This window comes from Hyaena hyaena, unplaced genomic scaffold, assembly GCF_003009895.1.
Source record: "Hyaena hyaena isolate Hyena2069 unplaced genomic scaffold, ASM300989v1 scaffold_809, whole genome shotgun sequence".
Lineage (NCBI taxonomy): Eukaryota > Metazoa > Chordata > Mammalia > Carnivora > Hyaenidae > Hyaena > Hyaena hyaena.
Window position 1 is genome coordinate 731018 of NW_024081442.1, and position 14542 is coordinate 745559.

Sequence of the window (14542 nt, forward strand, 5' to 3'; positions counted from 1 at the left end):
AATGCGTGTTTCTTTTGAAATTTCTATAATTTATTCATCTCCTTGAACTTAATCAATTTTTGACTTGTAAAAAATTATTAAATGAGTCCCAAATCCTTTTAGAAGCTAATTTAGCATGACAAAAATATACAAAACAAAATCAATAAACTCCCCAACATCCACACGTAATTCCCATTCTTCTGAAGGTATAACTCCTCATATTCTAATTGGCTTTTCTTTTGTCAGTACATCATATACATCTCTCCAGGTCAGGAGATACAGATTCTGCCTTTGAAAGCTGAGTAATAGTTCACACAGCGACATACCACAGCTGTCATTCCCATCTTAATTAATTCAAATTTTTGCTACTAAAAGCAATGCTGAGATCAACCACGTTTTACATTTAACTTTGCATTTTTTTTTGTACTTTATTTTCATAAGGAAGTTTTCCATATATGGGATTTTTGAACTAAAATATTCATGTATAGTCAGATTATTTTCAAAAAAGTGTATAGAAATTACAATGAGGGTTGACCAACACTGCATGTTGCCATTCTTTTACCCTTAACCATTCTTTTGCATCTATTTTCAGTGAGATACTTATTCTCCACTCACCAAGGGAGTGAGAATTGGTTCTTGCAGCTGATGGTGTTATATAATATTAGTCTTGCCACAAAGATCACTGTATCTGAGCAACCTTATTCCATAATATTTAGTTTCAGAGGGTTAAATTAATGATAATAAATAGGAAAGGTTGAGAAATGCTGTTCAAAGTTACTTATCTCCTGTCGGAAACTGCTTTACTTCTAACCTGGTATTAGTGTAAAAATTGTGTTGCTGAACTCCTAAAGCAGTGAACTTGCCAAGCACCAGTGTTCCCTAAAAGTGGTATTCATTATGTCCGTGACATGTAAGAGATAACATTTAGATGATACACAATGGAATTCTTTATTATTATTGTATTAACCTGCATGTTAGATGCTAGGAATAAAAAAATAATAATAAGGTATCATTTAAAAATTTTTTAAGTTTATTTATTTTGAGAGAGACAGAGATAGAGAGTGTGGGAGGGGCAGAGAGAGAGGGAGAGAGAGAATTCTGCACTAACAGTGCAGAGCCCAACAAGGGGATTGATCCCATGAACAGAGATATCATGAACTGAGCCAAAATCAAGAGTTGGATGCTTAGCCAACTGAGCCACCCAGGCGCCCCAATAATACATCATTCTTAAACTGAAGGAGATGTAAACAATATTGTCGGTCTCAAGAGAGACACTTACATTGAATTTTTATTTTTGGAGGCTACCAGCATTTTTTTTTCAAAAGAAACTATCTTTAAGATACAATTTTAAAAACAATTATTGAAGAAACAGTATTAAAAGAGTTAATACTAGTATAAATATATATGTATCTTAAGCTCAGCAGGAAGGGTCTACCTAATTCAGCAACAGTTTATTTAACAATGTAAAGTCAAAAGGTAGAAAACAATACAAAAACATCACTATAATCATAAAACTAAAATGAAGTATGATAATTCAACCATGAAATTTTGGAAGCATGCATAAAGTTATTAAATCAAGATGAAAAGCAAGTGTTAATTAGCAAGGATTTAAAAAGAAAAGAGTTTTATAGTAATGATAAAGCCAATGTTATTTAGCTTGTAAATAAAGTACTTCAAATGTAATCAAACATGTATGGAAACATAAAGGCAACACTAAACAACAAAGTAGTGTAGGCAAAGACAAATTACCTTATAAGTAGACATGAATGTAATTATATAAAATTAAAATAAAATAAAATGTACATTTCATTTAAAAGTAAATTTACAGTAGAGTGATTATATTGGGTTTTATCAGAACCCATAGAACTTTTATTTGAGATCATTACTTCTCATATTTTTGTTCTGATTAAGGTCAGGATCTTTATGCTTTTTTTATTTGAGATTATTTTCTTTTTCCTTTTTTTAAAGTTTATTATTATTATTTTCAGCATATGTCTTAATATCTGTTTATTTTTTCAAAAATTTACAAGGCTATAAAAAGAATAAGATAACTATATATTTTTTGTGTTGGGAGAGGATTCTGGTGTTCCCCATTGAAATATTCTGTTACTTATCACCTAATTCAGGTAATAAAGACTTACTTTCAGGTCAAATCTATTTCAAGCTGATTCAAGAATTAATTTCATGAAAGGCATTGAGGTCTTTTGTAATGTTACTGAAACTTTGATGAGGCTCTAATTTGTCAAACAGTTGCCATTAACCTGGTAGTATTAGAATAGAATAGACTAGAACTTAATGTTGACATCTTTCAGTTATCAAACGTTTTATAATGGATCAGGGCCTTAAATTAGTTTTCATGTAGAGATCTTCCTAGATCTGGAAGGTCTAATCCTATTATAATGAATTGCTTATCAACACTCAAAACTATTGTTTTGTTTATAATAAATGCATGATTACAAGGTATATTCTCAGTCATTCCTTTAGTGAATTATCAAGTCAGATGTTATCTGAACCCAAGAGCAGAAGGTATATAGAAAATAAAATCAAAAGAGAGAAGTTATACATGTACAAAAGTATAATCATAACAAACCTTCAAATTATCCCTACACATGGATATTAGAATTTTATTTTTGGCCACTTGTTTTAAAGGTTGATTTGGAAATTTAAATAATTTTTTTTCTAATAAGACAAGTGAGATGTCAAAGTTTGCATAAAAAACAAAAAGAAAGGATAATTTTCACAATGGTTCATCAAACAGGACAATATTCTAAACCTTATATTCTCGCCAAAATAAAATGAAACAGAGCAGAGAATCTCTGTGTTAAAATACTTATATCTTTGCAATAGCTAAGTTGTGCGTACTTAATTATAGGAGCTAATATATGTTAGTGAAAGAGTCTGGGACACAATGAAGAGTGAGCTTTTTAGGGGCTTTAGCTTTGCAGTTATATAACCAAGTTGAAGTCCCAACTCTACCTTTAAAGCTGTAGGGCCTGTCACAAATCATTTCACTTCTGTTATCCTCAGTATGGGAAAGAATGAATAAATATTTAGAGAGTGCTTTTGAAGGGAGAGATAACAAAGGATTACCAGTGAACAGGCAGAATTGATAGATATGTGTGGTGGACTGAAGAGATCACTGGTGTGCTAGAAAATGTTTAACAACCAGCTCTCAAACAAACAAAGCTGGTGAATATATATATCCATCCATATGTTCTTTTAATAATATAAAGAGAGGTTGACAAACTTTTCTAAAGAAGGACTTAGAAAATATTTTAAACTGAGGAATAACTATTCAATACTGCCATTGCATTACAAAAATAGCCTGGATAGCAATGAAAAACAATGAAATCTGGCCATGTGTAGCAACATGGATGGACCTTCAGGGTGTTATGCTGAGTGAAATAAGTCAGGCAGAGAAGGACAAATATCATATGTTTGCACGTATAGGAGGATTAGGAGGAACTTGATGGAGGAACAAGGGGGAGAAGATGGGGGGAAATGGTGGGGGAAAGGGAGAGAGGCAAACTGTGAGAGACTCTTGAATGCTGACAAAAACTGAGGACTGATGGATGGGGGGAGGGGGAATGGGCATGGAGGAGGACACTTGTGGGGATGAGCACTGGGTGTTATGTGGAAACTAATTTGACAATAAACTATTTGTAAAAAAAAAAAAAAATAGCCTGGATAGTATGTAAATGAATAAACATGGCTTTCCTCAGTAAAATTTTATTTATAGAGATGGGTGTCAGGCACAATTTGACCAATAGACTGTCATTTGAGAATCTCTAATTTAAGGGATGTTATAGCATACAACTTGCAAATGGCAATAAAATGTACAATATTCATTACTGTCAATTCCATAGAGCTAATTGAATCTTACAGAATGCTTTTGGTGTTTTTTGCCAAACTTTGTATCTGCAACTTATAATTGAAACTGACAAACAAAAGTGGTTCCAAAATGAATATTGCTTGATTTTTTTATGTTAACAAGATCAGAATAAATCAATGCAAAAACAATGTTATATCAGTAATTCATATTTGTATATGATGGGAACAAATTCTCAGCTAAATTGAATAATTGTTTTTAAATCTATAAAATATGATTTCTCAATATTTTTGCATTATTCACAATAGAATGGCTGACACAACCTATTTTCATAAGTATAGACAATGAGCAAAGCAATAGATCAAGTCAAGACCTATGATGTTGGGGTGCCTGGGTGGCTCTGTCTGTTAAGCGTCCGACTTCAGCTCAGGTCATGATCTCATGGTCTGTGGGTTCAAGCCCCACGTTGGGCTCTGTGCTGACATCTAGCTCGGAGCCTTGAGCCTGTTTCAGATTCTGTGTCTCCCTCTCTCTCTCTGACCCTCCTCTGCTCGTGCCCCCTGCTCACGCTGTCTCTCTCTGACTCTCGAAAATAAATAAAAAACATTTAAAAAAAGACTATAATGTTTGTCAATCTCTGCAGTGCAACTATTATTAGTATTGCCAATATCAAGCTATCAATGTGATATTTCTGTGCAGAGTTGGGAAAGGATGGGTACCCTCACATAGTATTTTCACCAAAGAGATACAATATATGTAACTAACCTTAAAAAAACCTGATAATAAAAGTAGTAAAATAATTAGAAAATGAAAGTTGTATTTGCTATTTTTGTTTTTAATATAGCTTAATAGTAATAATATTGTAATCTAGCTTAATTTAATTTTTAATAATGGTCATGCTTAACAACCAGTTCACAAAATTACTAAAGATATAGCAATAAGTTCTCACAAGTAGTATCCCCAAAGACTAGCACATGGGTTAGGAAATAAGCTTGAAAATAATACATCGTGGAAAACAACAATATTTTAATAAATCTTCTTATCATACTTCTAAAAGAGTGTTATTAGTGTGATTAATCATGTCCTTTATCTAGTATCATAAATATGACATCAGTTCTCTTAGCCCTTCCTTTCAGACCCTTAAAACCAATTTTAAAGTATTTTACTGGCTCTTCTCCATAATAATTCATTATGTCTACATTTAACATAAGATATAAGTCTTTAAACTACACAATACTGACTGAGGTAAAAAATATTGCCTTGAATTTTGTCCCTGTAAACATCCCCATATCAGAACATAGTGCTCAGTCATTTTCTGGAAATAAATATTACAATAACAAATCAGACATAGTATTGCTGATTGCAATTCAGCTTTTGTTTTATCAGACTGACCATGGAAACTGCTCACTGTTGATTGTTAAGACTGTGGATATAATAAACATCTCCTATAAATGTTAATTGAAAGAATTAGTTAAACTACATATTTTGAATGAGGGTTTGAGAAGTTCAGTATTCTTTTCCATTGAAATCACTAGAACCAAAGCAGGATATATTCATAATTCCAAACCTCACATCCAATAATCTAAAGAACTTTATAAAAATCCATAATTCCAGGTGCAGACCAACTAAAACAGGTTTCCCCAGATCTACTGAATCAGAAAATTTGGTAGTAGTGTCAGAAATAAACTATCTAGAGGAGCCATATGATTGCCTGCATTTGATGTAACTTTAATTTTATGGTTATAAATAAGTAAAGTAGTTTGTGGTAAAAAGAGGGTGAATAGAGGTGGGCATCAGTCTGAGTGGTGCAGTCTCAGAGAGGAATGTGTGTGTGTGTATAGATAAATTCAATACACAGAGATGCTTTTATTGTTGTTGCTGTTTTAGTCAGAATCCAATAAAGTGACACTACATAGTAAATGAAACAAAAAAAAATATCTTTTCTAAACATTATACTCATATAAAGATTACAAGAGAACATTATTCCAATGAACATAGCCAATCCTCTCATATAAAGAAAAACAGTACTTTTTTGTTTTCTATGATGGACTATTTGTTTTACTTATTTCTTCTCTCCTAGTCTGAGTGGAGGAAGAGCCGACTGCACTAGGCGCAGTGTTGGAAAGTGCTGGAATGGGGATGGGCTCTAATGGACTGGATTGCAGTGAGGCAAATGGTCCTGCATCCTGAGAGGACTTTGGGCTCCTCAGTCTTTGGGAATTAATCATCTGTCCTTTGGAGGGTACATCTGTCTGCGTGTGAATGGCTAACTGGACCTGTGTAGTAGGTATCTTTGAAGTAGTTGTCCATGGGATTCATGGGAGGAATGAGACAACATGTAAACATCTTATGTCTTAGGCTGGTAGAGATACCATCTTAACATCTTAAACTAATTAGAGGTTAAAGCCCATCCCAAAATGTCTCTATATAGCAGCTTGCTGAAGTGATTTTGAGGTCATAATTTGGAATAAAGACCAGGCAAGACAATTAGTAGGGGAATAATTAAGTTGGTGTGTTTCTATTGTAATATTTAGTATACCATCTTTTCACCTTGGAGAGACATATTTTTATTCTAGGAAAGTTACAAAAATCTTTTTAAAATTCTGGGGATATAAATTTTCATCTTTTAACATATGGATTCAAAATCCTTATTTATTTAAAAATCATTATTTAAAGGGCCTTGAATTGAGTTTATCTGTCTTGTTTGGTCTCTCATCAATCATAAGCCATCACAATGTCATTTTTTTTACTGAGGTCTCAACCATCCTCAAGGTAAATCAAGTAACAAGCGATGCATGGGTGGCTCAGTCAGTTAAGCCTCTGACTCTGGCTCAGGTCATGATCTCATGGTTCGGTTTGTGGGTTTGAGCCCTGCGTCAGGCTCTGTGCTGACAGCTAACTCAGAGCCTGAAGCCTGCTTCAGATTCTGTATCTCCCTCTCTCTCTGACCCTTCCCTGCTCATGCTTTCTCTCCCTCTCAAAAATAAATAAGACATTAAAATAAAATTTTGAAAGTAACTCAGGTAACAAGTGTATGTAACCTTACTCCAATTAAACAGGAGATTAGTCAGAAATCACTCAGAGGAACACATTAGGGCCATTTTTCTTAAGGCATCACCTGCCATTCAAAACAAATTTTCCAATTAATAGACATCATTTAGTACGGAAAAGTAATGGCTACTTTTCAAGCATCACAGAGAGGAAAGAAATATTTGAGGAGGTGTGGTAGGAGGTATAAGGAAGCACTTCTTAGCTGTGAACTTTTAAATGTATGTTTATAATTGCTGCTTGTGTGATACAGGTTATTGGCTAGCCTTATACTTCTGATCAATGACTTGATATATTTTCCCCATAATTATCCTGAAAAAAGGAAAATCAGTTCTATGTTTAGGCATCCCATTAATCTCAATGTTGACTTTAACTTAGCAAATAAAACGTATTTTAGCAAGAAAATCTGAACTATAAACAAGAGTTTGAAGAGATTATAAAGCCAATTTCTGTTGACTGATGGGGAAAAGTACAACAACCAGGAATGGCCCTAAATGAATAGTAAAGGTGCATACATCTAGCTGTACTGCAGGGAAATTTCCCATGTCTATAAAAATCTTACAAGCACATAGTATTGTCTGTGTTAGAGAACCATCAATTGTCATCAGAGTTATATTTTTTAAGAGAAAAATATAACCAATAGTCTTAAAATCACTGCTTAAACAAGAATCCCCTACCCTTGCAACCTGAGATGTTATAATTTTTCCCCTAAGATTTGTGAAAACAGAATTATGTTGAATTTCTTACCAGGTGAGGGAATATTGGCAATGAGGAAACATTTATTTAAATATTTTAAAAATGTTTAAATGTTATTTTACAGAAATATTTATTGCTCCTCTATTTTTGAATATAAATTATATTTACCAAAACACTTACATTGCAAAATATGAATCAGGAAGTATGGAAATATTTATTTTCCTAAAATTGTGTCTTTTAAAATGTAGGGTATTTGACTATTTCAACTTTTTAACATAAATTAATACATTTTATACTAAATGTTTATTATTAACAAAATAAACTTTTCTTAAGTAATTTATAGATATTAAGCCATTTTTATGTATTTATTAGATATAAATTTTTATAGTCATAAATGCAAAACCATCCATGTATCAATAGAGATAACCAAGTTACTTAATAGATATCAAATAAAAATAAATCATTATATTTCTTAAAGAAATGACCATTCCCATGTTATGTTATATATATATTATTTCTTGAATATAAGATATTTGACATAAAAATGTTCTTCTTTTGGTGTTATTGAAACATTAAAATTTATGTATCATAAAATAAAAATGTATGTATTATAAAACAAACATGGGAAACATAACATTTACCTCAATGAAAATGGAAAAGGAAAATAATGTCTAATTTAAATCTATGAATGGCAGAATCAACTTATGGGTAGTTATACATATATACACCCACATATATATATATGAATGTACATTTAATGACTGAAAATAATGAAAATATAAGTACTTCTGAGTTCACCTACCTTAAGAACATCTCCTTGTGCTAAATGAAATGTTCTGGCTGAAATATTGATTCCCTTTCCTGCTTGAACCTGAATACTATAAATGCATTCATGGTTGTTTTCATAGTTGAGTGGATAATTTGGAGAGAGCAAAATTCCTTCATTATTTGTTGCAGATGCACCACATTCAGCTGCAGGTAAAACAAAATATGGAAGTACAGTTTATTAGAAGGTATTATCATTTTCAAGAAATGTAATGTATGGAAGTGTTAATGAATTTCATTTTAACTAGAGCGTGACAGGAAAATGATGTACAGGATGGATGTGTATTGTGGATGATTCATTCTCTCTCAAATAATATATGGGAAGAAGAAACAACTGTCCATGGACAGGACGCTTATACATAAACAGAAATATATGATAGTTTCAGTATTTCCCTCCCGCCCCTAGGATGAAAGGATAGCATGGAAAAAGATGAGAGCAAAAGATTTTCAGGATGTCTTTTAAGTTTGTAGCCTCTGGTTAATTGACTACCTTTAGATTTATAATTTATTTCTTTTAAAGCATAAAAAATGGAGTGATCAGTTTTATTTTAGAATGATTACTTATCTGATTTTTCATAACTTTTTGTGAATTGACCCCTTTCCCTTTCCACAGTCAGCCTTCTCCTGATCCAAGGACTTTAGCAGCAGAAAGGGAAAGAACTACAACTATATTGCCTTTGAAAACTGATATAATGGGTAGAGTTCACTAATCGATAGCTATAACAAACTGGGCATCTTTGGAAAATGGATTACCTTTCCCAATTAAAAAAAAATAAATTTAAGGCATTCTCATAATCAGTATATGGTACTGCTAACCCTCCTAGATTAATTTAACAAAAATAGAGGACGTGTCTAACTACTTAGAATTGGGAATTTCTCATTTTTTTCCAAATTTAATTTTAATTTATTATTTTAAAAAGGTTTGTGGTAATACTACAAAATCAAACAAGTCCTATAAATTCCCAAACTTATTTTTTATGTCTCAGAAACTCAGTGAACTCCATTTTCTTTCAGATCTAATAACTTGATTCATATTAGCATACCAGAGGCCAGGGAGAGTTCTATTTTTCAAAGATTTAACTTAGGAAGAAAATAAAGCAAATCATTATGTTCCAGAAATAAGATATTTAAAGTAATGATTCATGAGAATAATCAAAGGAAGTATATAGCAAGGTAAAATGTAATGAATTGCTTTAACTTTTAAATGCTTAAGTATTAACAAAAATAAGGCAAAAGAAAAAAGCCTAAAGGGAAAATGAAAATAGTCAAAATGGAGCAGTCAGTATAATAACAACATAGTATGAAATAATAATAAAAACTAATGATGTGATGCTAACAATCAATCAGTCACATGAAGAACTGCTACCCAATAGAGCTCCTCCAAGTTCTTTTTAAGGTAAAAGGAAAACAAACAAACAAATAAACAAACTTAATAACTCCCAATACTGATTTAAATTGTTTTTATTTTGATGTAACTTAAGCATGTTCTAACACAAAATAGCTATATTATTATGCTTTTGGTTGCACACAAATATAATACCAAAACATGTTTTAAAATATGGGAATAAAACTGCTAAAACAATACAATTTAAAATAGCAACATGCATCTAATGTGGCATAAGATTTGATTTTCCTGAAATTAAATTGCCTTCGGCAATGTGGATACAGGGCCAGCTGTTAGCATATAGACTTCTGGAGTTTGCTATGCCTTGAAATACACTATGCTGTGTAATGATTCTATTCTCCCTCATCTTATCCCTCTCTAGACTGCTGAGAAACTTTCATCTGTATAGTATAGTATGATGCCATGTGTCCTTTACTTAGTGGGAAAGAATCATTCATGTTTTAAATCTGTCTCATTTCTTTCTTACTGGCTTATTAGAATCTAGGTATACTTGCAGGGGCATAAAAACAAATGCATCAGACCACCCAGATGATGCAGAGTACACACATCTTCATCAGTTAGATTATCTATTAAAGAATACACACAGTTTTAATTATTATAGAATCATGAATTTCTGAGAATACATTCATGGATGCCAGTTTGCAAACCACTGATACATTAGACTAAGAGCTCAGACTTTAAAATTCAGAGATCATTTTTCAACATTAAGTTCTATATGGCTCTTGCAAGTTATTTATTCTCCATGATTCAACACAGTTATCATTACAATGAAAATAATAATACCCTCCTCAGAAGGATATTTTGTTTGTATGTGTGAGTTGCAAATATATCTAGAAAATGCAAGTAGAGCATTTAGCGCAGTGCTTGCATACAATAAGAGCTAAAAAATTAAAGCTATCATTATAAATATTTAAGTATAAATACAAATGGTAGCATTAGTCTCTATATACAGGAAAAGAGTTTAGGATACTTACATTGTCCCCAAGGTGACTACCCAAGTATAGAGAGACACTTATGTGTGTAAAAAGCCAGAGGACTTTTCATAATTTTGGAGAATCATTAATAATATTAAAATTATTTTAACAACTTGTATAAACTGAACAAAACAATCTCCTCACTTCCCCAAAAAGCGAAGCAATAAGTTACTGCATTACCCACAAAAATATACTAATAATCTATTGCTAAGTTCTCAATGTTTGAATATGTGGTAAGTGCTTTCTGCCATAAACATTGTTGGGTCTATATTATGTAATTTAATGGAGATTTGCTTCCATAGGAAAAATAATCCGCTTCTGTTATATTTTCATATTTCAGTTGGTTTAAATGGCTATACATGATTTTCTGGTTGGTGATATAAAATTAGGACTTAAACCAGAATGGAAGAATTAAGGAAGAAAATTTGGGTTAAGTTGGTATCTTTCTCATTTAATTAGGACTGAGTATAAACTGTGGGGCACAGGGCAAAATGGAAGTATACCCCTTTTGTTGAAAATGTACTGAGCATTTCAAGAGACCACTAAAGCATTAAATCAAGCATGGGGCCCATCTTAGCATAGAGCTCTGTGTGACTACATAGGTTTCACACAAATGAAGCCAATTATGCATTTTTTCCCACAACTCTGCAAGCTAAAACTTATTTTCTCTAGTTTTATAAGTAAAGACACCAAAGTGAGCTCTCTTGCTAAAATCAAACAGTGTGCATCAGAGCTTGGATTTACACTGGGATTTATATTTGCTATTGCACATGGTGTTAAAATTATAAGTATATATTTTCTCTTCCAGATCAAAATACTTCTTTAGTATGACAGGAGACACTATTAATGATCATCTCACACAACAGGTAGAGACTGAGACTATTCTAGATAAACTGGTATGCAAGGTCACTTTATTTTTTATTCTTTAACTATTGCATATACTATTTAGGGACATTCTATTAAAAACTAAGAGGATTATTTTATGCTGGCTGGGGTCTGTCCTGAAGGTCAAAACATATTTACCCTACTTAAAAATTATAAATCCATATTCCATTATAAATAATTACTAATGTACAGAATGATTGTCTCATACCAAGGGAAGATCTTAAAACATAAAAAATGAGAATCAGTTCAGAATGTTCCACCTACATATACAGGAAAACAAACAAATCTATTTTTTCTTCAATGAGTCTTGATAAAATAAAGGATAAAGAGGAATAAGTTAAGGAGGAATTCATCTAACCACAATACTAAACTCCAGGAGCTAGGTGGTTAATAAAAAAATATTATTTTTACATGTAGTCTCATCTTTGATTTTGTCTTTGAATTTCAAATATACCAAAAACTGGCTTACAAGTACCCAATGTAGAACTAACATTTGCCCTGTACAAGCTCTCTTCCAACCACTCTTGTTTGCCAACTGGAATTGAAAGGGATCTAATGTTGAAATTAACAACCAACTTTGCACAGTGTGACCATATGCCTGTCTAGCAATGAACATGCTTCTATCTCTGTTGTATAATAAGCTGACATGATGATATTGTCCAAATGCAAATCTGGTCTTGTACTTGGTGCCTCAAACGTACTTACCATCAACAAGTCAAGGTCCACAGAATATCATGCAAGGCCATTTACACTGTGAATCCGGTCTGACTTTCTGTTTTCCACCATTCTTTCCCATGGACCATGCAGTTCAGATATTCTGAACTATTGTACTGGCCCTTTGCCATGGTCTCACACTCAGCCTTTATAAGTGCTATTGTTACTAGAGGTAAACACCACCTCTAGTTCCAGTGGATGCGATTTCAGGACCCAAACAAAGGAGCAAATGACTTGATGAATTATACTTTTTTATGGTTTGTCTCAGCATCAGTTGGCTGTGATGGTATATGGAGCAAAGGAAATAATGTCACATTGAGGTATCAGCGATAATTCTCACAAATGGCAGTTGTGGCTATAATATTCATAAATATCCAGAAAAAATACCATAACTACAATATTTTTATTATATATGGTATGAATATCACAGCAAGTTCCACAGAAAATACTTAAAAATAAGAAGATAGGACTATCGGCAAACTGACTGAACACTCTTTTTTTTTTTTTTTTAATGTTTTATTTATTTCTAGGAGAGAGAGACAGCATGAGCAGGGGAGGGTCAGAGAGAGAGGGAGACACAGACTCTGAAATAGGCTCCAGGCTCTGAGCTGGCAGTCAGCACAGAGCCCGACACGTGGCTCGAACCCACGAACCGTGAGATCATGACCTAAGCGAAAGTCGGACGCTTAACCGACTAAGCCACCCAGGCGCCCCTGAACACTCTTAAGATATGTTAGAATCACCTGGGGTTGGAGGGAGGGCTAGTGTAACAGCTAGCAATAAAAGAGAAGAAAGATGGTTAGTTGATTTTAGGAAGACAAGGTTATATTGAAAAAAAACCAGCTACATGGAAGGAACAATTTGAGTAAAGGAAGTCCTAGACACCCAAGTGAGTTGAAAAATTGTCATCATCACCCAGTCATAGTGACATTTATGGAGAGTATGCAGTTGTCACTGAACAAACACAAGTCTGTGACTCTCTACATCAGAGCAATGCCAAGGTTTTCAGGCAGGCTCTATAACAAATTGTGTTTCTGACGTAACATATATAGGGGAAATATTTATCTTAATAAAAATAAAGCTACAGTGTCTTAATATAAACAAAATTTTTGCTTAATTGGGTACCTTGGTAGAGAATGTATAATAAATATTTAAAGTGGCTAGAGACAGCTAACAGTATGTTTTGATTATTGAAAACAACACACACACAATTGGTTGGTTCATTTAACAAATATTTGTTAAATCCTTATTATTTACTAGTCATGAGACATCCAGTATTGAAACCCTCATAGAACTTACTTTATAGCAGAAAAGACAGATATTTAACTATATAATCATGCAAATAAGTATCTAGTTTGTGAAGATACGTAATGAGAAACCCTGTTCTGAATAAAGCAAGACTTCTCTAAAGGACAGACATTAGTAAATTAAAGATGATAGGAGAAGGTAGGTTAAAGGAAAGAACATTTCAAACAGAAGAAGCATTTTTGAAAATATTATGGGGGGGTGGACTGGGTTGTCATAGGTTCTGGGAAATTAAAGATTTGGTATGGGGGAGGTTTTATTTTGCAAGTTTGAGCTGGAGGGAGGTCCATCAAGGTTAGAGTTTCTTCTCTTGTTCATCTGTGATAGGGAAAAATGGTTTTCTTAGATGTGTATGAAAGGGGATGTCACTAAATCTAGATGTGAGCTGCTTTTTGTTCTTGCGGTGGGAGAATATTTTATTTATTTATTTATTTATTTATTTATTTATTTATTTATAAAGAATGTGAGTGAGCAGGGAAAGGCCAGAGAGAGAGAGAGAGGGGGTGAGAGAGAGAATCTCAAGCAGGCTACACACTGTCAGTACAGTGTCAGGTGCAGGGCTCAAACTCATGAACTATGAGATCATGACCTGAGCTGAAATCAAGAGTAGGACACAGAGGCCAACTAAGTCACCCAGACACCCTGGGAATACTTTTCCTTTTAATATTTAGAAAGTCAGGTGCAGAAGATGAATACTGTAGGAGCTGATTGAATGAGACTTATCCATACAATATTAGAGATCTGGAGTCAGAAAACTATTGCTTCATGGTTCAGGGGTTGCAATGTTTTCTTGAAGTATAGTAAGCACATTCTTTTCCTACTCTGACATGAGCCCAGCACCTGTTTCCTTCATGCTTTGGTCTAGAATAAATTTTATGTTCT

General features: G+C 33.1%; 1 protein-coding gene across 1 annotated transcript in view; it reads right to left on the bottom strand.

Annotated features, from left to right (window-relative positions):
* The window catches only part of CSMD3 (CUB and Sushi multiple domains 3), a gene marked incomplete at its 5' end in the record, with an annotated part of 448395 nt that overhangs the window by 327026 nt on the left and 106827 nt on the right, over nt 1-14542 (bottom strand). The window contains one exon of the mRNA XM_039219338.1: nt 8355-8524. Coding sequence (XP_039075269.1) covers nt 8355-8524 — 170 coding nt within the window. The remainder of the gene's footprint in view (nt 1-8354; nt 8525-14542) is intronic.